This window comes from Brachycentrus maculatus, unplaced genomic scaffold (genome assembly GCF_059751285.1).
Source record: "Brachycentrus maculatus isolate JH-2025_06_01 unplaced genomic scaffold, ASM5975128v1 h1tg000234l, whole genome shotgun sequence".
NCBI classification, from domain to species: Eukaryota; Metazoa; Arthropoda; class Insecta; order Trichoptera; family Brachycentridae; genus Brachycentrus; species Brachycentrus maculatus.
Genome location: NW_028280985.1, coordinates 988,314 through 1,014,158, shown reverse-complemented (window position 1 = coordinate 1,014,158; position 25,845 = coordinate 988,314). Strand labels below are relative to the sequence as shown.

At 30.6% G+C, this 25,845-nt stretch overlaps 3 protein-coding genes across 5 annotated transcripts in view; all 3 read right to left on the bottom strand.

Moving 5' to 3' along the window:
- LOC148306667 (guanine nucleotide-binding protein G(s) subunit alpha) overlaps nucleotides 1-4,147 on the bottom strand; it is a 31,535-nt gene extending 27,388 nt beyond the window's left edge. Inside the window, exons 1-2 of one of the 2 annotated variants that reach the window (XM_088264593.1) lie at nucleotides 4,108-4,147; nucleotides 1,527-2,354 (exon numbers count right to left, since the gene is read on the bottom strand). The gene's annotated coding sequence lies outside the window, so the exon portion shown is untranslated. Of the gene's footprint in view, nucleotides 1-1,526; nucleotides 2,355-3,798 lie in introns of both variants that reach the window. The other variant, XM_088264594.1, reaches the window with a different exon arrangement.
- A 2,514-nt stretch (nucleotides 4,148-6,661) lies between these two features.
- Nucleotides 6,662-10,701, bottom strand: LOC148306666 (peptidyl-prolyl cis-trans isomerase FKBP1A-like). Its single transcript, XM_088264581.1, has 3 exons — nucleotides 10,577-10,701; nucleotides 8,836-8,996; nucleotides 6,662-7,168 (listed from the first exon to the last, which is right to left on the bottom strand). The coding sequence occupies exons 1-3, from the start codon at nucleotides 10,611-10,613 to the stop codon at nucleotides 7,040-7,042; spliced, it is 327 nt and encodes a 108-aa protein (XP_088120707.1). The 5' UTR covers nucleotides 10,614-10,701; the 3' UTR covers nucleotides 6,662-7,039.
- A 5,699-nt stretch (nucleotides 10,702-16,400) lies between these two features.
- Nucleotides 16,401-25,845, bottom strand: part of LOC148306664 (calbindin-32) — a 171,113-nt gene continuing 161,668 nt past the window's right edge. For both annotated transcript variants that reach the window (XM_088264588.1, XM_088264589.1), the window contains exons 11-13: nucleotides 19,049-19,105; nucleotides 18,204-18,275; nucleotides 16,401-17,003 (exon numbers count right to left, since the gene is read on the bottom strand). In XM_088264588.1, the coding sequence (XP_088120714.1) occupies nucleotides 16,851-17,003; nucleotides 18,204-18,275; nucleotides 19,049-19,105 (282 nt within the window). In that variant the 3' untranslated portion in view covers nucleotides 16,401-16,850. The remainder of the gene's footprint in view (nucleotides 17,004-18,203; nucleotides 18,276-19,048; nucleotides 19,106-25,845) is intronic.

Here is a 25,845-nt window from a genome sequence, read left to right as displayed (position 1 = left end):
ATAAATGTATCCAATTTATGTAAATAAAAAAATTAAATTAAAATATTATTTTTTAAAGGTCGATTTCAATATACAGTATAAATAGTGTTGCATGTAGAGTTTTCATGCGCTAAAATGCATTGTGTACTATGACTAATTTATATACACTTTTAGCTGTATCTATCCTAATATCTAATGTATCCTAATATCTTCATCGTAATGTATGTGAATGTGGTAGACAGAAAACGTGGGGGTCCTACTGTTTTATTTAATTCACTTGAATAAAAAAATTGTCAACAAAAATAGGCCCAATCAATTTTTGAGATTGAAAACAGCTGAAATTTTGGCGGAAAAATTGTGCATTTAAGACGCTGTTTGTACAAATCTGCTTGCATTAGAAAACTTGTGTGCAGCGTATGTAAAAGATGAATGATGAAAATGAATATGACAGAAATTCCCCGGTAACCTATTTAGTAGATATTATAATACTTATAACGAATGAAATTTACACAATAGTTTACAGTAATTGCAATGAAAATAGGTCAGGTTAGAATGACTTCGGTTCAAACATAACAAGGTCCTGTTACCATCAAGGAGTTATCATCAGATATATTGGATTATGACGGGTATGGTTGTAGGGTTGACTGACAAATAGACATGTTTGGTTAGGTTAAAACAAAACGATTCCATTCAATATAATAATAATAATATGTAAAAGGTTTATAGAACAATTAGTGGAGTTTTATTTCTTCTAGTTAAAAACATGTATTATTTTAATCTGCGTTGGGAACAGGAAGGATAAAATAGTGTGGGCCAACAGGAACTTTTCTGCATTTGCTCATTGGTGGGAGAAAGCCACCTCAAATTCCTCAGGAGAAGCCCGACTGTTGGCCGTCATCAACAGGCCTTCCATTCCACTAGAAAAGGGTTCGGCATTTTGTGTCCTAGCTTGGTATATGGCACCAATGTCCTTCACAATTAACCACAAATGGTGGGCATTTCAGAAATTTCATTTGCTCGTTGCTGGGAGAAAACTATGTTAAATTCCTCAGCAGAAACCGGACTGTTGACTGTCGTCAACAGGCCTTCCGTTCCACTAGAAGAGGGTTCGGCATTTTGTGTCCTAGCTTGGTTTATGGTACCAATATCCTTCCCTATTAACATACTAAGGACGGAAAAGGTATTTGTACCCGTTCCGTCGATTGATGCTTAAGGACGGGAAGGGTATTTTTACCTTCTGCGCTGGCCTCATTCCAAAGTCAGAAAAGAAGGAATTAATTAGTATTTTTTATATTAATATTATTATCCAATCTCCTTGTGAAGGTCTTAACTATATGTACATAATTATCAAATCCCGTCGCCAGCGGTCCGCAGGCGTAAAAAATACCAATCCAAAATGTGTAAACAGCAAAGGGTGGTGCGGCATATAGGATACTTTGAGGGTGGGAGCAAATGTGGATCAAAAAAGAGAGAGAGAGAGAGAGAAAGGTCGAATCTGGCTTGTATAGGTTTGGATAGATCTATATCTAGGTTGTCGTGTTTCTCACCAGGAGGCAGGTGTGGGCGAGTTGTCGGGCGCTGGTTCGCGCGCGGCCGCCACGGCTGGCGGCGACTCGGAGGGCTGCCCGCCCCCCGCCCCGGCCCCGGGCACAGCGCGTGCCACCGCGCTACCCCCTCTCCAGCCGCTCCACACTAACACCACGCGCTACCACCGCCGCGGCGCTACTGGCAACCCGACGCGAGAACACAACACGGGGCTATTCCATCAAGCGAGCGGAACACTTTTCGAACTTCGCACTTGCACGTTCCTATTTTAAATTCACTCAAGCCTTGCGAGGAAATACTTTCAAACAAAGGAACTCAGAAATTAACACACATAAACTTGGATAACCAAAGTTACATTTAACACATTCACTATTTATAAGATTACACGAATTTATATTATTATCTACGGTGAATTGAAAAGTTAAGTTGCACTATATTTATACAACGATTTAGTCACCGTTTATACGTTGACCAAACGGAAGCCCTTGTTTTGAAATCAAGATAACACAAAATTATATTTCAGCGGTAACTTTCAACAAGTCTCCATAAAATTTTATTTTTTAAACAATAGGATTCGTAACGGTGTTTAATTAAGGTAGGCTTGATTAATTCCACTTTTTTTCTTCCATCCAGTACACAATATATTAAGAAGTGATTTCTTACTGTGCAAGTATTGGATTTTTTACTCTCCCAGTTCTTTTGGGGGATTTCGTTCAGAGTTAAAAGTTTTTAAAAATCACGCAGAATCCTCCATATTGGTAATTTTCACTTGTCGTTTGTGTGATTAATATTAAATTATAATATAAGCTTAAGTGCTGGGTAAGGTGATACTATAAAAAAATAGTTTAATTAAAAACAATGCACGTAACAACCAAAAAGATAGAAAGACGGACTAAAAGTGTCTGAATCAGGTATATTATCAGAGATATGTGATACTTTCATGAAAAACTAACAATTGCCTATAAATATATTATGTATTTATGACACATTCACTATCAAATTTCAAAACTGAAGAAGAAAAAAACGTCCGAGCACGAAAAAATAAAATAAAAAATGAACACACGCAATATAACATATCGCTCACTCCTTTCAAGAACGTCATAAATCAAAAAACTTGATTTTTCAGGAAAACGTTTTTAAAGATTAAAAATATAATACAATGCATTAAAAATAAATGTCAAGCCACTTATTGAACTTTTTACTGTGCAACAGATCTTTTTAGGTAAAACCTGAAGGTTTTTTCTCCATTTGAAAAATATATAGTACATTTAAAAAAACAATTAAACAATACCTTTTCTTCAAAAATGCAAGAACAACACTTTCTGCTCTGTAGCGGGTAAATATTAAGTTAAAAATATGCCTCTTTTGCTGGGATATGGTACATTTTCTGGGCATTCCGAAAACAAGCACAACTGAAAATTGTCAAATTTTGATTTATGACGTTCTTGAAAGGAGTGAGCGATATAAGGCAACACTCTGCACATAAACAATCTTTTTGGTTGTTAAAATGCAAGAATTAAATATGTATTCCATTTTTAAATGAATAAATTTTATTTTTCACTGTCACTATTTTATTTTTAATTGTTATTAGTTATGATTTAAATAAACCTCTTATACATATTAATTGATTCAACTAGATTTGGGATTGCATCTTCCTTTGATAATTTGTTTATTTATATAATAACACCTAACCTACAATATGCCGTTATAAATTAGTAAATAAAAATGTTGAGACGGCTAAGTATAAATAAACAGTTTAAAGATAATGTTAAAACATCTAAATAAATAAATTAAAATTGTTTGACTATAAAAAGATTTCATTGAATTATTTAGGAAAAATGTTGGTCCATGATAATTTATTTATATAGGTAATTCACTGAGGGTAAAAATCGCAAGTTATAGACTAAACTATTATTTTTTACTATTCTAGCGAAGAAGTGCCATTTAATTACATTTTATTACAAAATCAACATGATAGAATCGAAGTATATCGATTTTATTATTCAAAATTGATTGGTTCATATGACTCTCTGCTATCTCAGAAAACCTTGGGTGAATACATAGTACACGGAAATTTGCGTTCATCGTTCAATATGAAATTTAATTTATAAATAGTGAATAGAAGCGAGTATATAGATGTATCAAAAGTGCAGACGGACCAATCGAAAAAACGTCAAAAGGAATGGTTCTAAAAATGGCATCCGCTCGAGAGAAAAATATTTACAGCTTATAAGCGAGTGAGCATTGGGGAAGTCGCAATATTTATAAACTTACATGTTTAATAATAGCACAAAAATTACTATTCAAGTCCAAGCATGAGTGAAAGCTAGCAAATAATATTTATAAATAGCATAAGAATATTTTGACACAAATATCCGTGCTCTGTCGGTCTCGAGCGAAACTACACACACACCCCTGCATCCGATTAGCGAGTTTTTCGAAATATTGAGAGGCTAGATGCAACCCTTAAACCGGCGGTAGACAAACTTTGACAACAATATATCTTTTTATCAATATACAATAAAAAATAATGATTTGTCAGCCGAATGACAGAAATTCAGAATCGGCTTCGATCACACTCACAGCGAAAAATCAACATGTCGCCCGATAATGGTGGTGCACTGCCTTCTAGATAACTTTCTCGTTCATATGACAACATTATTATCAGATGTGAAAAATTTTCCGCGGTAGATACTTATGAAGAAAATATTTTGAAAAGCTTTTTACTCTACTATTTAGCCGTAAATATTTAATTTCTTTTCTTATTTCAGTCAATTACATAAATTCCACTAAGTAACTTATGAATTTGATTTATGTAACTCGTTAATTCTTATGATAAAATAGTTTTGTGTGAAATTATTATTAGGTACCGTTGATGAAAATAATGAATTAAAAATAAAATACAGGAAAAAGTAATCACATGGCAGCATTTTTTTGACAGTTCGTCAGCTGTGCGGGTTTTTCCTCTCCTGCTAAAATACTTTTCCCTATAGTTGTCTAACCAAGATATCATTTTTGAAAACAATAGTCCTAAAGTATAATGTCTTCAAGCCTTGTATGTGCTCTGCAAAATCTTTATTTACACTTTCAAGTTATATTTGAAACACCCATATAAATATTTTTCTCAATAATTGAACTTGCAGTTTTTTTAATATTTTTTCTTCAAAGAACTCTCCCAACTTTTATTCTCTCTTTACCCAATGAAATGTAATGTTGATATTGACTTAACAATACTGATCATGGGACAGTACCGAGATATTTCCAGGATTTATATACATACCAAATTTGAGAAAAATGTGGTCTGTAAATTACAAAACCAAGGCATCAATAACAAAATTCAGGAACATTTTTTCTCATTAACTCGAAAATATGGAATGACGGACATACCATATATTTAAATTTCAATTTATTCAACAACAGCAATATGTCATATTTTAGCTATCACAAACAATAAAAAATCTGGATTATCTCCTGTAATTGGAGATAATCCAGATTTTGTGAACAAGTATTTGGACACACTCAAAATGTTGTAAATAAAAAAAAGACTTGACACGATCAGATCAATCAGAATCTAAAATCTGGCGGTGTCAAAAGTCTGCGTAATCGGAGGGCATGTATGACTAGATGTATGGATGTGAAGGAGGCGAGGAGTGTATGTCAGGACAGAAGAGTGTGGCGTTCCATCCTCTCTGCCTTAACCCTGCGGGGAAACGGCGTGATGGTAGTAGTAGTAGTAGTACAAACAATAAAAACAGTATTACCAATTAAGGCAATAAAATCAATGACAGTGTAACGATTGAATAAACAAAATATTTTATATGCAATTTTTGCATTGGATTTTATTTTTGGGACACTCTCTCTTGGTCACACATTAAATCTCTCTTATTCTTTATTTTTTAACATGTTTCACTATTTATCCCATGTAGTGCTGCGTAGGTCATTTTTAATTCATAAATTTATTTATTCCCATTAATAAAAATATTTTAAACATGAATATTCTCAACATTTTGAGTGTGTCCAAATACTTGTTCACAAAATCTGGATTATATCCAATTACAGGAGTTATTTTCATATTATTTAAATAATATGAAAATAACTCCTGTAATTGGAGATAATCCAGATTTTGTGAACAAGTATTTGGACACACTCAAAATGTTGTAAATAAATTATCTGGTCAAATTATAAGCTTAAATAATAAAAATGAAAATGGTATTTTCTGGCGTTTCTCATGTGTGTGATTATAATCCAGGATTTGGACCTCACATACTAATATAAGAGTTTCTGCTTGATAAAAAGCTTCTTTACATCTCACCAATAGATGTCTCTAGTGAAGTTCTAGTGATTCAAGAACAAGGTTTCTAAATTGGTTCATATATAAAGAACTTCCAAGAATTTGAGTAGTGTGGTTGTCAATAATGGGTAGAATTGGTGAATGTTACACGTGTGTAAAGTGATCACTTAAACCAGCTGATGACGGTCGTCAGCCCCGTAAATGCCCAGACTTCCATATTCTTCTTCATCTTTGATGAGATGTCAAAAAATAATATGAATATTCTCCATTTTTCATATCAATATATTAATTAAAAACTCTTTATTTGTGTGTATGACACTTTAAATCATGAAAATAATTTGTAAGAGGATGTCCGTTTTCGTATAAGCTATATTACGCAAACCATACATCGCTCACTCCTTTCAAGAACGTCATAAATAAAAAATCGTCAATTTTCAGTTGTGCATGTTTTTGGAATGCCCATAAAATGTACTATATCCCAGCAAAAGCGGTTTATTTTTAACGTAATATTTACCCGCTACAGGGCAGAAAGTGTTGTTTTGTATTTTGAAGAAAAGGTTTTGTTTAATTATTTTTATTAATATACTAAATATTTTTCTAATGGAGAAAAAACCTTCAGGTTTTACCTTAAAAGATCTGTTGCCCAGTAAAAAGTTCAATAAGTGGCTTGATATTTATTTTTAATACATTGTATTATATTTTTAAACTTTAAAAACGTTCTCCTGAAAAATCAAGTTTTTTGATTTATGACGTTCTTGAAAGGAGTGAGCGACAAGTCAATTCGTTCTTATCTTGTCATTGAACAACCGCATGATAAGATTAAGTACATATATAAATAAGTCAAAATGTGTTTCATATAATGCTTTATTGAAAGTAAATTGTACATTGAAGAAAACTTTACATAAAAATATTGCAAATAATGTGTACAAAAATAAAGAGTATCGGCTGATAAAATGGAAAATGAAATTGACAAAATTGTTACATGCTATTATGTGCTTTCAAATTCACACGCTGTTAACCCATTCAGACAGGAATCCATGCAGCGGTCACATGCATACCAGATATTAAAAAATTTAGGATAGATCATTGCTATAAAATGCACAAAGTATAGGTGTAATGAAGTTAAATTGCTAAGAAGACAATTATTATGGCTTGGGAGTATTGAACACAAGTTGTCTTCGGAAAGATCTCTCCATCCCCTCTCTTTACAGTCGGAATGAGGATTTATTCAACGCGAAGGAGCTCTACATCGAAGATGAGGACTGCGTTTGGTGGAATGACACCGGGATGGCCTCGGGCACCATATCCAAAGTCAGGAGAGCAGGTCAACTTGGCTCGCTCGCCTACAGACATCTGGAAAATAGTTTGAATATTTTTACTATTATATACCAACACTTCTGCATGAACTGTGAGAGGGCTATTCCTTCTCTGGTAAAGGTGGAGACTGACCGGAGCATTTCGTCGTAACATAACGTCGTAACATCGCTCGCGGCGAGCATCACCGAGCATCCGAAACTATGGATGGAGCGCTCGGCTCGCTGTACTGACTGCCTGAATGCTCGCATCGTAATGTGTTACGTTAAGACAAAATGTTCGATTAGTGGTCCCGATTGATATATCTCCATATGTTCATTTACTCCTTTAGTCTACTCATAATAAGAATAAACATTTAAGATAGTCCACTACTGTATGAGACTTCTTCGGGGTTTTTTTTTTACAATTTTTTTTATAAAGAGTTAAACATATTTTTGTTTTCATTGTTTATAAAAATACTTATTTCATACTATTTCTATGAGCCTAAGCGGCTATTATTACAAATAGGTATCAAATTGTGGTGGAGCGGAAACTCTGACTCTGCGACACTAACCACGGAACCGCAACCCGACACATAACATCAAAACATCGATATCAAAATGGTTTACTAGAAACTTTTTAAATGATTAAAAGTATCTAGTAAACTAGATACTTTTTTTTATACATAGTAAAGACCAGTTAAATGCTAACCTGTTGTTAAATAACTTTATTTATTACTTTACAATAATTTACTATAAACTAATTTAATATAATTAGTTTATACTAATTTAATAAAATAAAAAAACATTAACACATTTACTAGGTATAAAATAATGTCATACAGAAGGCCAAACCTTAAATTCACCTTTTTTTAAAAAAAACTATAACTTCTATGATATTATTTTACTATTTAAAAATTACAAAAGGTGTATTATATCTTCTGCTTCTATTACTAACCGCATTCGCCTCATAAATTTGTTATACTGTCCTTTCTTCACTCATTCGATTCACATGCCCACACCATCTAAATACACCTTTCTTAACTTTATTCATAATGCTTATCTCTACCTTGCATTATTTCTTTATTTCACCAGTCAAACATCTATCATGCAACACGAGAGAATGCATTATTAACCCTTTCCTTATGGTGCTTAAAACTTCAGCGTGCACCGATGATATGTATTTTGTACACCATTTGAAAATGTGATTTAAAAACGGGAAAAATGTGAATATTTCTTAAATGTTGCTTTGATTGACTGTAGTTGAAATTGAAATGTATCAATTTTGTAATGTTAGCTCAAGTATCTAGTATCTAGTATATAGTAAAAAAAGATTAAAAAAAATACATCGCAAGTAACCGCCAGTTATCGTAGCGGAACGACCACCCTGAATGGCGACTTGTGTGCAACTAAAATGAGATCGCCGGAAACAGTATGGAGCCACGTGCACGTATATGTAAAATGTGGCATGCACGCATACTCTGAGAAACGTTTGTGTATTGGTGATTCTATCCCCGATTTTTTTTAAATTTATTTATTTCCGTTGCTGCAAATGAATAACTGTAGATTTTTATACTTTCATGTAACACGTAATAGTATTACAGAGGAATGCAAAAATTCTTAGCGCGTATATATTATATTTTATATTTATATTCCCATTTTTAAAGTCAAGTTGTAGTAAATACGTATCACCGGGAGGGGAAGGTTAATATTATGAAGTCTAGTTACCTGGGCAAGGCCCTGGTCCCATCCCTTGATGACGTCTCCCTTCCCGATGGTGAACTTGAAGGGCTGGCCGCGATCTCGCGAGGAGTCGAACTTCTTTCCGTTGGTCAGGGTTCCGGTGTAGTGGACCACGACCGTCTGGCCGGTCTTAGGGAAGGTGGTTCCTGGAAAAGGTAACACAGTTTTGAGCATGTGTGACATAATATAACAGGAAAAATAAATAGTCAATACTCTATAATAAAAATAATGTTACTTTAAACATAATTTCTCAACTCTTTTCTTTTTTATTTAAAAGTGTCTTTCCACCTTTTTATTATTTAAAACTGCATGGTGGGATCTTTTTTATACCTTCTCGAAACTTAAAAATTGCTACTGAAACAAAGGTTTAAATTTAATACCATCCATTGCAACTAGTAAATAATTTCACCAAAAGTTGATTATTTCTTTATTAATTTAAATAAACAAAAAATATTAAAACTTCTGTGCAATGTTAAGACCTCATGTCGCTCGCTCCTTTCAACAACGTCATAAATCAAAAATTGCCAATTTTCAGTTGTGCATGTTTTCGGAATGCCCAGAAAATGTACTATATCCCAGCAAAAGAGGCATATTTTTAACTTAACTTAATATTTACACGCTAAACGGCTGGTTTTTTTTTGCATTTTGAAGAAAAGGTATTGTTTAATTAATTTTTTAAATAAACTAAATACATTTCAAATGGAGAAATAACCTTCAGGTTTTACGTAAAAAGATCTGTTGCACAGTAAAAAGTTCAATGTGTGGCTTAATATATATTTTTAATACATTTTATTATATTCTAAACTTTTAAAACGACCTCGTGAAAAATCAAGTTTTTTGATATATGACGTTGTTGAAAGGAGTGAGCGATATGTAAGATTTTTTTTACGCAATTTTAGTTTTCGAACAGGGTCTTGAGAGATAAGGTTGCAATCACAACTAAATAATCGGTGCATATTTTCAGCGGCAAAGATACGACGGATTGGAATTAAATTAGATTATTTATAATTTATCAGTGGCATATTTAACTTTATAGTGACCTCACTGTAGTTCATGTCAATAGGTTAATTAATATAAATTTAAAAGCTTTCTCGTTATCTGATGACAAATTGAGCTTGTATTAGAGGTTAGTCTTCGTGAATAAATAAATAAATTATCCCAATCATGTTCTCTCAAATTTAATATTTTAGTATAATTTAATTTCTTACCTTTTTTTATTTCACAATAATGACAGGTTTGAAATATTTAAAGGATCATAAATAAACTATTTAAATGGAAAAAATACTTAAGAAAAATGCTTTTCAATTTTAATTACTGGATGATTAGAATTACACACATTATAGTAAAACAAAATGTATCCAGTAGGTATAAAAAGATCGATCAACCGTCCGAAATGAACGAAATGGAAATGGGTGGTTAAGCCGAATAAATTACCGCAAATTGTCATTAGCAACCAACTTGTTTATCGGATTCACCTGTGGAATATAAAAAAAGCAATAATTGAAAACTGACGCCAACGCCCAACAGAGCGTGAAGATTGCAAAAAAACAAAATCCTCGCGTTCGCGGGAAGGTGCCGCAAGCCGGCGAAAATATGGCGGACAGCCAATGCGGAAAGCTGTAGCGTGCCGCCATGTGAAAAACTTGCATAAAATACCTTTAACAAAATAAATATCCACTAAACTATGTCAAATGACAGAGAGTCGAAAATCTTTATGAATACATACCATTTCCAGGATTTATTATCTCGATATCCACACCCATTTCGATTTTTATAACGGCACCCGGACCAACCAGACGGATTAAAAATTATAAATGCATAGACAAAAATCCCAGATGCTCTCGTACAAATAGACAATAGTATTTAATCATAGACTATGTTGATGTACCCTACCTAGGTAGTCGTTTCATTACAAATAGGGGTTACTTGTTACAATTTTTTTTATGAATTCGCAATACTCTGATGTCAATGATTTACCAGGGAGATATATCAGACATTACACACCGAACACATCAAAAGATTTTCAGAGTATCAAAAATTCAATGTTTACCATATCTTTTCTTCCAAGTAAAAAATAAATAATTTGATGGTTTTAAAATAATTTGCAAACATTTTAGCCAGATTGAAAGATTTGTTTGCGGTAGCTTTACACTAAAATAGGCTTAGTAGGCATTGGCGACTTAAGCTTTAGGTTTTTTTCCTTCCCCTGTCCCCTCTATGAGATTAATCACCTCCCCCTGTCAAAGAAAAATATCGACAAGGCGGTGCTTACCTAAAAAGGTTGAAAATCTTCAAATTTCAAGGAAAAAATATCAAGTGTGACATGATTCTGGTTACATATTTGGCCAGTACGTTTACTCTCAATATACACAACAGCTGACTAATGACATTTCATATCTCAGTGGATATTATTGGGTGATTGGTGTAATTATTTCGTTTTTATTTAGCAATTAGGGCAGTAAAAGTAACCCAAGGATTATTCTTTGGAATTTTTAACATTAAAACGAAAATAATATATAAGGGTAAAAAAAACTTAATCAACATTTAGATATATTTATTTCATAAGACTTATTTAACATTTTTACAATAAGATATAGCTTAATGTATAATAGACACCGATAAGATAAGAATGAAGAAATTTATTTAAGTATTTTTATATCTTCTAATCATTACCATTCATGTTATATTTCTTTGCGCTTGAAGAAAATGTCTTTCTTGATGTGCTCAGATTGATTATGCGCGAAATAAGGAAATGGACAAAAATTAATTTGTATATAATTATGGATACGAAATTTTATTTTGATTGTAATAACACATACGTAATTCACGTTACTCATACATATACATAATAAATAGACAATCTGAACCATTTTGCAGTTATAATTAAATACTTGATTATTGTTGTCTTGGTTTAAAAATTGGATAAAAATGATATCTATTAATATTGATTTTTTGAACACCGAAATTAAAAATATATTTTTACGGGGTGTTTCGTTAAAACAAAAACACATAAATTAAATTAAAAAAAGGTACTCGGGTACCTATTATGGCACATTGATTCAAATGTTTATCTACAACCAGTGGCGATGGTGACGTTGTCAACGACTCTAAAGATAAGTTTGTCGCTCTATACCTGACTGCTCGGTATTTTAATCTTCATTCTTTATATATATATATATATATTTCATTCGATACATTTCTACAGTTTAATTAGCTAAATAGCCGAAAAGAAAGAACATACACACATGTAAAATAAGTACACATATGAGAAAATTATTTCATCTACGTTTTTAATTTTAAATATTTCACATTTATTAGATTATACTGATCGTAATATTTACTAGACACACACATAAATAGCTAGTTTGGTGTTTTGAAAATTTACCTTTTCTACAATTATTTCATTTCTAGTACGTAGAGACAAATTATTTATTTATTTTAAATATTATGTAATAAGCGCGATAGGAAATCGATGATATAGAATTATAAAATAAAGGAATATTAAAATATTTATTTTTGTATTACCCAAATGATTGATATGTTTTTTAGCATTGTGTGCACTACATCTTCATTTAAAAGAAATAATAATTTAGTATATTTTTTTCGTTGATAGCACATAATTTTTTTTAATAATGATTTTGAAAAAGCTGTTTTTGATAAATAACATAAATTGAAATATAGCTGGTATCTACCCAGGTACCTACACAACGTTATTGTTTTTGTTATTCGATTTCATTAATCATTATTGTACATATTATTCGATTCCAATAATATTTTTGTAAAAACGAGAATTGCTTTAATGAAAATAATTTTCTACGAGTTGCTTTTTACTTGAAATAAAATCGTAGAATTGTTTATGTCTTATATGAATTAAAACAAAAACAAAAAACTCATAAATGTGATTTTTAACGAATTCAAAACATCATATAAAAGGTGCATTAATTGAATTAATTGACAAGGCACTCATAAAATAAATTTATAATTAATAAAGCATCAAGGAATCAAAAATTGTTTCATAATTTTAACAGTTTGTCTATGATTTAAACATAAGTTTAGATTTCGTTGTGTAGGTACATTGCATTATAAAGTTACGTAAACAAATAAAATGGAAGAACACGTGTCATACAAAAAAATGAATACATATTTTCGAAGCACCTCATTACAACTTTTGAAGTTAGTCTTAAATGTAAACTAGTATCTATAATTTAATAATAACATAACGTTAAAATTTTCGTGATTTTATATAATATAAAGAATTCGTTTAAAAAATACTACCCCTGCTAAGTCAGAATTAAAAAAAATAATGTTTTAGGAAATGATAATAATAATTTTGGAAAATGTATATAGCGCCATTTTCGTAAAATACCATACTACCTAAAAGGCGCTGTAGGTACATTTCAAGATTACATCTACAAAATATCAATTATATAAATGATGTAATATTAAATAATATAAACATGTAGTTCATAATACTGCACAAAGTAAACAATGCTATAACGAAAATTTAAGAATATTTATATACTTAGATTGTTTTCATGCAATTCGTATTTTCTTTATTTTTACCACTCCACTTTTTATTTCGTTACAAAGTACTAGGAGTATCAATTATTATTTTCTTTCTTCCATTTTGAATGAACAAAGTCACTTCATATGATTTTCACGAGCTTATAAGAATGCTAAAAATATTATGATATATAATTCGAGAAACACCGTATTCAAAATACTTGTTCGCAGCTCATTTAGTCGATTATCTTTGTATCTTTTTGGCATGTTTATTTACGATTTAAATTATACGACATAGCTTTAGTTTTAAAAAATTGAATTAAATAAACCATTTGATAATTTTTCTAGCGCCAAAGCACTGCGAAATTCTCGTTAGATTCGGTTTAATTACGAACAAATTGACATTTTTACTTGTTAATAGAATAAATGAAAGTAAGGCAGAACGAAAGACGCCATTTTGTTTTTTGTCAATTTTCAATACCAATAGTTTAATCGTTTGATTCGCTAATTAATTTACATTAAAACTAATTATAGTAAGGACATACAAGCTGAGAACACGTATTGCCGTATTAAAGGAAAATTCTTATAATATAATGAATGTTACATTATCTACAAGAGAAGAAAAATTTACTCAGAATATCTAGAGTGCGATATTTTATTAAAAAGTTAGCAAAGTTTATCATTTGGTTACATTTGAGAAGAATTATTAAGAAGTTTGTCGAAGCTACTTAGCCTTAGTATCTTACATAGAGGAAAAAGCACGATAGGGTATTTTAGGTATTTTTTACAATAAAGATAAAAATGAAATATTTTCTTTAAAATAAAGCAAAAAATTAACATGGCCACTGAGAATTATCAAGTATTTTTTTAAACGTTGTCTGATAAATTTTGTAAAGTGGATTAAAATGTGTTATATGTAACGCAACGAAAGCCACTTTTAGATGCTACTCGCTCATACGAATATCACATTCTTGTCATCAAATGTCCGTATTCACAAATCCTGTTAATATTTGACGTGCTAACTCAAACTCAATACAAAAATTATATATACCACTTGTGCTGTGAACAAAGTTCATACTTCTTTTGCATCAATATTTCCATAGCAGCATAGGATGAAGGGGGCCAAGGAGCCCCATGCGGTTCGCGAACCGTAGTTTAACGATTACTGCAATCGATGTATCAAAAACCAATAGTGAAATCTGATTATTACAGATTGTAGAATAGTAAGTGTTTTTTGTGTGACTTTTTTTTTATAATTGGGCAAATATTAACAAGACTTGTGAATACGGCTAGATTATGCGTAATAAGACGTGTTTTCAAAGTTAAAAATAAATAGTTACAAGCAATATTACGATAAATATTTTCAAAACAACAAAAATTTTAAAACGTTTTTCCCACATCGAGAAAAGAGCCCATCAAGATCTAGAATTTATTACAAAGTTAGAAAAGAAAAAGATAGCTTGGAAGAAGTTCTATATAAATTCGTATCTAAACATTCAATCTATGTGTATAATGTCAATAAACTATTTTTATATATGGACGACAAATATTACATACATCCGTAGACACTCATATAAATGACATTTATTTGTATACTTACATAAACGAGTAATTTAAAATACAAACATTCAAAAATGTATACCAAATACAATACGTCACAAAAAATGTGTTACAAAAATTCAGGTGGTGAATAATTATTAAATTCAATTTATTAAAACAAATATTAAGATGGCATTATAGAAAAAAGTATAAAAATATTTAAAGCAAAATAATAATTTCAAATAATTCGTTGATTTTCGTATCCATGGATTTCACCTTAGAAAGAATATTCGACAATCCAAGACTACTCATCATTGATCGATGGTTTTCCGGATTTTTATGACATCATGTACCAATCCAGGGTAGTATTATTAAAATTAGAGTGAGAAAACACTTATAATTATAACAATAGTTATTTTGCCCCTCTGGAAATCGAACCCGGGACCTCAGCATGGCAGTTAACTATGCTAACCACTATACTATGGGGTCGGATAGATTTTATGATGTATTTGGGCAGTAATTTATGTTGAGGGGAAAAATAATATTTTATTTCTTTTTTAAAACATTATGTTTTTTTTGTATCATAACTTATTTATCCTCTTTAGGGTTGTATGTTTTAAGCTTGTTATTTTATCGTTTCAAACGATTTCATATGATTCGTTTATTATATTAACCCTAAAAAGCTCGTCAATTCGACGATAACTTGAAATAATGGTAGAAACGTCGGTAAATATGCCATGATGTATCTTCGATACATCATGGCATATTAACCCAGAAAAAGTCAAACAGCACGCGATCAAAACCAACTCAACTGTTTCTAACCGTCATGATTGTATTTTGAGTTTATTTAACTTTTAAATCGAATTTATTTTGCCCCAATTTTCCCACAGAGCAGTAAACCATTTCAGATACGATGTCAGCGATTACTTGAATTACTCAGATCAAAGTAAAGCGGAAGGTATAATATTAACTTTATCATTTCATTTGATGGTCGGCTGTAAAAATTGACGAGCAAATAAGTGCCGTTTCAACGAATAAATAACTAATTTTATCCGAAAGTCTTCAGAATTTGGCTTCACGACATTAACGATTCATTCAGGTTTTTTTCACCAAACCGTGATGTGTTTTAAAATGCAACTTAAGTTATATTTTAACAAAATTTGGTAAAATGTAACTTGGAAAATAAGACCTTTAAAATCTCATCGTATTAGGATCAATGTTAATGTGATGAAATTAATTAATATATGGTAATCAGGGCTTTTTTTTAACAAAAAAGATTCCGAAACTCACTTCTCACACGAGTCAAGCTTTTTACTAAAAAAATATGTTCAAATATCATTTAAGTATTCATTATAATACCAAATTTTATCATTTTGACGTATTATATAAACAAAGATTTTAATTACGTGAGCACAAATATTGTTTTTCTTATTGATTTTGAAAATTTAAAAATAAATATCCATTAAAAAGAGGTGCCGGAACGCCGTTCCACCGACATGACAAAAAAACCTGAATAGAATCATCTCGAAACAAGGTGTGTTGAAAGAAGTCGTGAAATATTCGTACATTTATTCAATAAAATTAATTAAGATATTTATTTATTTATTGGCGGTAAGATACATCCATTTTTTAAGAACCAATTAGTTTATTCTACAAGGTTTAGCAAAATAAATACGTTAAATATAATATATACCATACGTATAATATTAATTGGCTGTTTTCCAATGTTACAATATTTTTTTCATTGGCGGTAAGAAACATCCACTTTTTAAAACAATTTTGTTTATTCTACAAGATTTAGCAAAATAAATACGTTAAATATAATATATACCACACGTATAATATTAATTGGATGTTTTCCAACGTTACAGCTCACCCATGCTTTTTCTTTGGGATGTTTTTTACCCATTTTGCGACATAACCTTAAAAAATTATGGAATCAACTGTCATGGCGTGGTTTAGGCCGAAGCGACTTCGTCTTCCTGGTTGTGTTTGGCAAGGGCGAGAAGGATCATGGTCAGTTCTTTCCTGTTGATCTTTCCATCGTCGTTGTAATCAACTCCTTGAAGGATTGTCTCCTCGAAGTCCAGCAAGTCTTGCGCGTCATAATCCTATAATATTCATTGAAAAATAAGTAAAAAGCCTAATTTTTTTTATATCTACGTATCTATGCACATTATTCAATAATTTTTTTGTGTCATTTTCTGCCGTTCATAAAAGTTATTACTATTATATATTAATGAAAACATTTTTTTAATTAAATTTTTGAAATCTCGACCAGGACGAAGAAGAATATTGGTACATGGTAAAAAATACAAGTAAAATTTTAGTGATGTCGAAGAAAATACAAACATATGTTACCTCTCACTGAAGTGAAATGGCTCGACAACATTTTGAGTGTGTCCAAATACTTCTTTACAAACTGGATTTCTCCACTTATTTGTTATTTTACATTTTTGACATCTCATTACAGATGAAAGAAAAATGGTATTTACAGCGCTTACGACCTGTCATAGACTGGTTAAGCGATCACTTTACACGCGTGTAAAGTGCATTAAAAAACCGCATTTCATAATTTTTTGGAAAACTACATACTTATATCATTAATCTTTATTTTTGACATCTGATCAAAGATGAAGAAGAATATGGAATTCTGGGCATTTACGGGGCTGACAACCGTCATAGGCTGGTTTAAGTGATCACTTTACACACGTGTAACTTACACCAATTCTACCCATTATTGATAACCACACTACTCAAATTCTTGGAAGTTCTATATATATGAACCGATTTTGAATCATTGTTCTTGAATCAGTAGAACTTCACTTGAGACATCTATCGGTGAGATGAAAAGAAGCTTTTTACTAAGCAGAAACTTTTATATTAGTATGTCCTAGATTATTAATCCTGGATTTTATTAACATGAAAAATATTATGGAAAATAACTCCTATAATTGGAGACAATCCAGATTTGTGAACAAGTATTTGGACTCACTCAAAATGTTGACTCTATTCCTGTTAAAATATCTGCAATACTCCATCTTAAAAACAATTTAAAAAACAAGTTGGATTGATAAATCGTTTATTTATCAGAGACATATATGATCAATCTCATGATGTTCCATGATTAATACAAAAGTTTCAGTCCAATAAAATAAAAGTCTCCCTGCAATATTTCGAGCGAACAAATTTTTGGAGAGGTGTTTTTTGGGATACCAATCGAAATGCAAAATTTGGATCAGTAATCCACTGCAAATACCACTTAGGCACATTCCGACCCGTTTTTAAAAGGAAAAAATTCAAGTGTCTACCTTTTTAACCAATTCCAAGAGGTCCTTCAAGAATCCTCGCAGTTCTTCATTCTCAATACTGCCATTATTATCCTAGAAAATATAAATTAAAAAATGTATTCATAAATTTTATAAGCTTCTTGAAAACACAAATCGCTCACTCCTTTCAACAACATCTAATATCAAAAATCCTCAATTTTCAGTTGTGCATGTTTTCGAAATGCCCATAAAATGTATATCCCAGCAAAAGCGACATATTTTAAACTTAATGTTTACCCGCTACAGGGCAGAATGCGTTGTTTTTGCATTTTGAAGAAAAGGTATTGTTTAATTATTTTTTAAAAACACTAAATATTTTTCAAATGGAGAAAAAACATTAAGGTTATACCTAAAAAGATCTGTTGCGCAGTAAAAAGTACAATAAATGGCTTGATATTTATTTTTAATACATTTCATTATATTTTTCAACTTAAAAAGCGATATCCTGAAAAATCAAGTTTTTTTTGTACTTGACGTTGTTAAATGGAGTGAGTGAAATGTTATTCTTAATATAATTGATATTATGTATACCTAATACATATTTTTTTTAAAGAGAAATATTTGTGTTTTTATTATTTACACAAATATTTCAATTTCATACTATTTCTGTGAGCCTGAGCGGCTCATTATTAGAAATAGGTATCAAATTGGGGTAGAGTGGATTCGAACCGAGAAACTCTGACTTACGATTCCACGACACTAACCAATAACTTTAAATTTAAATTACCGAAATTTAAAATAAATAATTCAACCTTGAATTATTCATTTAACTCTCTAACTAACTGCTAAAAATTCAATACATAAAGCAGATAATAGTTTATAATTACCCTATCGTACAGGGAGAACACGCGTTCGATATCTTCTTTGGTCAGCTTTGTAGCACCCTGTAACAGCACAAAATGAATATAAATATTAGAACGAAAACATTCTATACAGTTGCAACAACAAAACACCATGTTTGAAATAAGTATCCTCTTAAAGGTTTTTTTATTATTTTTAAATTGTCAATAAGTATATGCAAAACGCTAGTTAATATGTTCGATATCGGTAATGTCGAAAAAATGCATGCTTAATTTATTTCAGATTTTGGATATTTGTTTTTCCTAGCTGTAAGCGGGTTTCTGTAAATTTTGGACTCGCTGTAGTCAAGATATGAAAAAAACGTCATTTCTATCTAATCAATGGACCGATAGACACCAAATTTAATCATATCGCTCACTCCTTTCAAGAACGTCATAAATCAAAAATCGTCAATTTTCAGTTGTGCATGTTTTCGGAATACCCAGAAAATGTACTATATCCCGGCAAAAGCGGCATATTTTAAACTTAATATCTACCCGCTACGGGGCAGAAAGTGTTTTTTTTGCATTTTGAAGAAAAGGTATTGTTTAATTATTTTTTTAAATATACTAAATATTTTTCAAATTGATAAAATACCTTTAGGTTTATCTAAAATAATCTGTTGCATAGTAAAAAGTTCAATAAGTGGCTTGATATTTATTTTTAATACATTGTATTATATTTTTAAACTTTAAAAACGTTACTTGAAAGTGGTCAGGTTAAGAGTCGTAACAATCGGCGGGTATGTATGAGGAGATGCATGAACGTGGAAGAGGCGAAGAATGTTTGCAAGGACAGAGTGGTGTGGCGCTCTATTATCTCTGCCTACCCCTGCTGGGAAGCGGCGTGATGGTTAGTTAGTTAGTTAGTTAGTTAAAAACGTTCTCCTGAAAAATCAAGTTTTTTGATTTATGACGTTCTTGAAAGGAGTGAGCGATATGTCAGTCTGGCCCTGATACATACATGTATTCTTGGATAGAGGTGATATAAAGAGTTTTGATTTTATTTTCAAATATGGATTTCATCAGAACACTAATAATCACACGTTTTATTTATTGTTACGGCATTCACTTTGTGGTAAGACATGATGAAATTATAAATGAGTACACTTGTTTTTTACCACTCGAGTTATATTTATTTCAACGACTAGTTTCGGAAGCTAAAGATGTTTCCATCTTCGGGTCGGAATATAAACTATAGCATAAATAATCATCTGTACTATGAGTTATGACGGGGGGGGGGTGTAAAAATCTAAGAAAATCAGTTAAGCATCTGTAGCTTCCGAAATTAGTCGTTAAAATAAATATAACTCAATTGGTAAAAAGCAAGTGTTCTTATTTATAGTAATCACATGGTTAATCGTAAACAAAAACAAAAATATATTCGTTGTTCGACGTCGAAAAACAAAAAACAAATAAAACATTCGATGTCGCACCTGCAGTTGTTTTAAAAATGAAAAAATCTCCAAAATTTACAGAAATATTTATTACCAAAAAGCCTGACTATGCGGGTTTCTTATAAAATATAATAATATTACAATATATAGTATATCCCTCTCCAAGCACTTTTTCTCCGAACTAGTACCTTTTTTGGAGAGGCACAGAGCTTAACCAAAATGTAATATGTGTCTTGGTGGATTGTCATAGACCTATCCCAAGTGTGACCCTTCATATATCACATTCCCTTAGATTAATACGCCTTTCCCGGCACGTTGGTTACCCTCACTTTATATTCCTGCTCCGTGATCTTATCTCTCTAACACGACCACGTACATAACGTAACCTTAGCCTACATATATAGGGTGACACAAAAAACGGGAACTTTTTAACAATCTAATAAAACCAGAAGCAATAAAGAAAAAAACATTTTATTCATTGTTATTGAAGCCCCAAAAATTGCCATTTAAAAAATAAATGAATTTTTTTTAATAACGTCCTTCAGATGCCATCCTCCTATACTGTATTTATGAAATCTGCTGTTGAGATTTCTCATTGACCGCTACAACATCTCATCTGAGATGTTGTAGCGGTCAATGAGACAACACTATGGATTTCATACTAAATTCTCCGTTTTAACTCATTCATTTCTTGGTCGAGTCGTGTACTCTTTTCTCTTGTGATAATCTTACCGTTAAAAATCATAAACGGACAAACTCTGGCAACCAAGAGGGCCAGATAACGCTATCATATCTTGAAAGCACTCAATTACTGAACAATTCTCGCACAAATTCCATTGATTGCCGTCTAGTGTGTGATGTGGCTTTTTCTTCGATTGTTGCACTATCTGCGGTCGTTGGTTTCATCTTTAGGTCAGATCCAGTCTTTTCAAAGCTTTGAATCCAATTTTTTATCGCGTGTTTTGATGTGACGACACTATGACGTCATAAGTTGTAAAAAACGTCGGAACTGTCTCTGCGCAGCTTCCAAAGTATCACTACTTTTATAGGACATTTTTAAGGCTAACGCACGCTGTTCTTCGTTCCATGTTGCATGATTACTAAAATAGCAAAATGTTTACTTTCTCAAAAACACTATCCCACGGTCCTACCACCTGTTCATGGCTACCACAACGATTTCCAAAAATTACTTTTATCCTGTGTCACCCTATATAATTGAATGAAATTCACGTACAACATTCAAACGTATATACAGTATCGTGTGGCAGAATGCTCTGAATATGACCAGAGATCTATAAGATTAAAACAATTGCTAACTAACTATCTCACTAACTAAGAGTAACCTTTATCCCATTTCCCGCTGGAAGATAGGAAGAATAGTAATTTACAGGATAGACACTCCTGTGTTTAACTAATAGACAAAAATATAATACTTAAGTGGTAAAAACCAGTGTTTTATTTAATAATTTCATCATGTCCTACCACTAATGAAAAAATATTTTATATTAATTTTATTAAAACCAATATACAGTATACTTTTTTATTACAATAATTTTATTATTTTTTATTTATTCTCATCAGACACTGGATAATTCACACTTTGGATAATATACCTCTCACTCCTTTCAACAACGTCATATATCAAAAAACTTGATTTTTCAGGAGGTCGTTTTTATTATAAGAATATAATAAAATGTTTTAAAAATAAATATCAAGAATTGAAATTTTTACTGTGCAACAAATCTTTTAGGAATAACCGGAAAGTTTTTTCTCCATTTGAAAAATATTTAGCATATAAAAAAATTAACAATACCTTTTCTTCAAATGCAAAAATAACACTTTCTGCCCTGTAGCGGGTAAATATTAAGTTAAAAATATGCCGCTTTTGCTGGAATATAGTACATTTTTTGGGCATTCCGAAAACATGCACAACTGAACATTGACGATTTTTTTATATATGACGTTGTTGAAAGGAGTCAGCGATATCAATATTATAGGTGTCTAAACTTGAGATAAAAATCTTTCGTTTTAACAAGAAAGAAATGAGGAAAATAATACACCCTTCGGATGATATATCGATATTATAGGTGTCTAAACTTGAGATAAAGACCATTTTTATACGAAATAAGAAGATAATAGATCTTCATCTTTAGTAGTGGCGCGACACCTATAATATTAGCAAAATATGTAAAGTGGAGAATCCAGTGTCTGATAAATAATAAAAGTAAATAAGAATTGTAACCAACTGATCTCGCCTTCATGAAATCAAGATAACGATACGATGCAGTTCCTTTTGCACCATTGGGTGCGGATAAAAGTCAAAATAATTCATTTTACATGTGAAATGATATATCTATACATGGATTGGTCCATTTTTAAATTCATAACCAACGAAAATTTAAAAGTCGCTTAAAGTTTAAAACTAATTTTAAATTTAAAAAGTCTTTTTCTGATTATTCACACAAATTCAGTCGAAACAACTGCCTCTAATGTTGTGCCATATAACTGAGTTCTATCACATTTTCGATCTCAGATTGCCAAATCTTTAACGAGATTTTTTTTTGACCAAAGTTAAAATTCCGGTAAACGTTAGGAATTCAATAAGAAATCCTGGCAACCATCCAAGCAGCTTATCTTATGAAATATTTTCAGGAAATATCCTTTATAAAAATCTCGTGCATTGCGAAATTTCATCAAATTTTAAACTAGCCATGCGGAAAGTTGTACGAGATGGGTTTAAAATGATTCAAAACTATTTTCCATTGTAGAATTGGTATTTAACCAATTCTACAATGGATAGAAAAATTCACAGGAAAAAGTATAAAAAGTATTTCATAATTTCTTTTCGACATATTTTAGCCACTTTCGATTCGATTTGATACAAAAATTCTCTTCTCCCGCTGGCGCCAACCATCAAAATTTTGGATCGAAAAGGCAAAAAAGGTAGCTTGACGAGCTTTGCTATGCTTGGCTGATAAATCTAATCCACCGGAACGAATTACTATATAAATGAAAGAATAACCGAATAAATCCATATTCCAATTGATATTGTCTTGAGAGACAATATAGAGCTTGGCTTTAAGGACAATACTGCTATATATATATGTCGATATGACTAATAAATGGTACATTAAGAGGTACATGGTACATTCCAGGTAGGTACCCAACCGCTGTCGTACTAGTTTGTGTACACTGCTAATATTTGAGGATAAACTCAAAACTAATAAATTAATATATATATATATATATATATATATATATATATATATATATATATATATATATATATATATATATATATATATAATATATAATATATATATATATATAAATATATATATATATATATATATATATATATATATATATATATATATATATATATATATATATATATATATATATATATATATATATATATATATATATATATATATATATATATATATATATATATATATATATATATATATATATATATATATATATATATATATATATATATATATATATATATATATATATATATTTATACATATATATATATGTATATATAAACATGACCATGACCATAAAACATTTTTTACGTGTGAAAAGTTAGAAAAAAATAAAAATAAATTTAAAAAAATATCTGAGATGTAAACTCAAAGATTATTCATATGCGCGATTTATTATTTATTACATTCTCTTTAAATATGTAATTCTCAAATACTATTGAAAATGTTGCTAATATTATATAATATTAAAAATATTACTTGATGTTTTTTTATTAATGTTTTACATTAATAAAAAAAAATAATAAAAAAAGTAAATACCACTTTTTCTTAAAATCTACTTTGACACGTGTTATGATGCATTCCGCATCATTTTCAAACACCGTATGTTGACACCAAATGATGCGGAATGAATCGAAACACGTGTCACAGTAAATTTGAAGAAATAGTGGTATTTACTTAGTAAAACATTAATCAAAAATGGATAGATTTTATCTTTTTTATTCGAGACTATAAGGGGATTATTAAAAAAATGTATTAGTAATATAAATAAATTTTGTTAATATGTTTTATAAAATACCTTGTTATTATTTTTGTAACTAATAGATTTGATGATTTTAAATTCGTTGGATTGTTTTTCTTTATAAATTTGAAAAAAGCAATTTTTTACAATTTTGTCCATTCTAGGCACAATATTTTTAATACTTTTTATAAGTATTGAAAGTTGAATTCTATTAGAAATTTCTTTTACTTCTATTTGTTTGTTAATTTGTTTAAGTTTTATCTGGATACCTTGGAATAATCCCAAACTGACATATTTTTAATAAATATAATGGCATAATAATATCAGGTTTGGATTACGAAATGAGCTGACCAACTTCACAAATAATAATGATACTAAAGCTCTCGATATTTCAATGGGAGCTTTATTTGGTAACATACATAATCCCCTGTAAGCTCAGCGCTTTAGCTTTTGAACATTATATTGTAATATTTGGTTCGTTTTCGGTTTTCATCGACCGATTTCACTATTATGTAAACCCGTTTTTATTATTTTCTGTTCTTTTTTATTCAAAATGAACTTCCAGCAAAATAATTAAATATACTTATGAATTCTTTAAATTTGATGAACACAAATTTTTAAAAAAGGTCAACTAAAAAAATTTAAAGTTAAATTATCTATTCGTTAACTATTTATTATATTATTTATTATACATATACATATATATTTGAAATTACATATTTCTTGAACGTTTTTCGCAGATACGTTGTGGCACATTTTATAAACTTTATAAAATAAAACAACTTTGTAGCTCACAATGTTGTCGTCCGGGGTGGATGTATTCGCTGAGCAATGCTCAATAAAAGCAACATTTAGGAGTTTTTCCCGTTTTTTTAAATCACATTTTGTAAGGAGTGCGTAGAACTTTTTGGTATGGTAAGGGAAGGGTAATTATCTATAACCTAACTTTGTCCGCCTCCGTAGTGTAATGGTCAGCACGCTCGGCTACCATACTGGAGGTCCCGGGTTCGATTCCCAAGGGGGGGTCAAATAAATATTAATGATTTTTTCACTGTTATATTTATTCAATATAACCCTGGAGTGGTACCTGAAGCGGAGGGCTGATCACCTTTCCTTTATGTGGTAATGCTCAAGATAACACTGCGTTTATATGATGCAGTGCCCTATGCACCATAGGGTGATTATAAGAGTTTGAAAAACTATGAGTATTTCAATGTTTTGGAATAAGTACATAAACCCTGATTATGACAAGGTTCTTTTTGAAAAAGTGTACCAATAAAAAGTGGTTGAAACAAAATGTTTTTTTATGTATCAGAACTAAATATCGGCACTGTACGTTTTAATCAAAACAATATTATAATAATCAGGCAG

Bases quoted from the DNA above. Each gene is read 5' to 3' on its own strand.
- LOC148306666 (XM_088264581.1), bottom strand. From the start codon at position 10,613: ATGGGTGTGGATATCGAGATAATAAATCCTGGAAATG. The intron at 8,997-10,576 runs GTATGTATTCAT...TACCTTTTCCAG, and splicing joins GATAATAAATCCTGGAAATG to GAACCACCTTCCCTAAGACC. The intron at 7,169-8,835 runs GTAACTAGACTT...ACTATTTTCCAG, and splicing joins GGGACCAGGGCCTTGCCCAG to ATGTCTGTAGGCGAGCGAGC.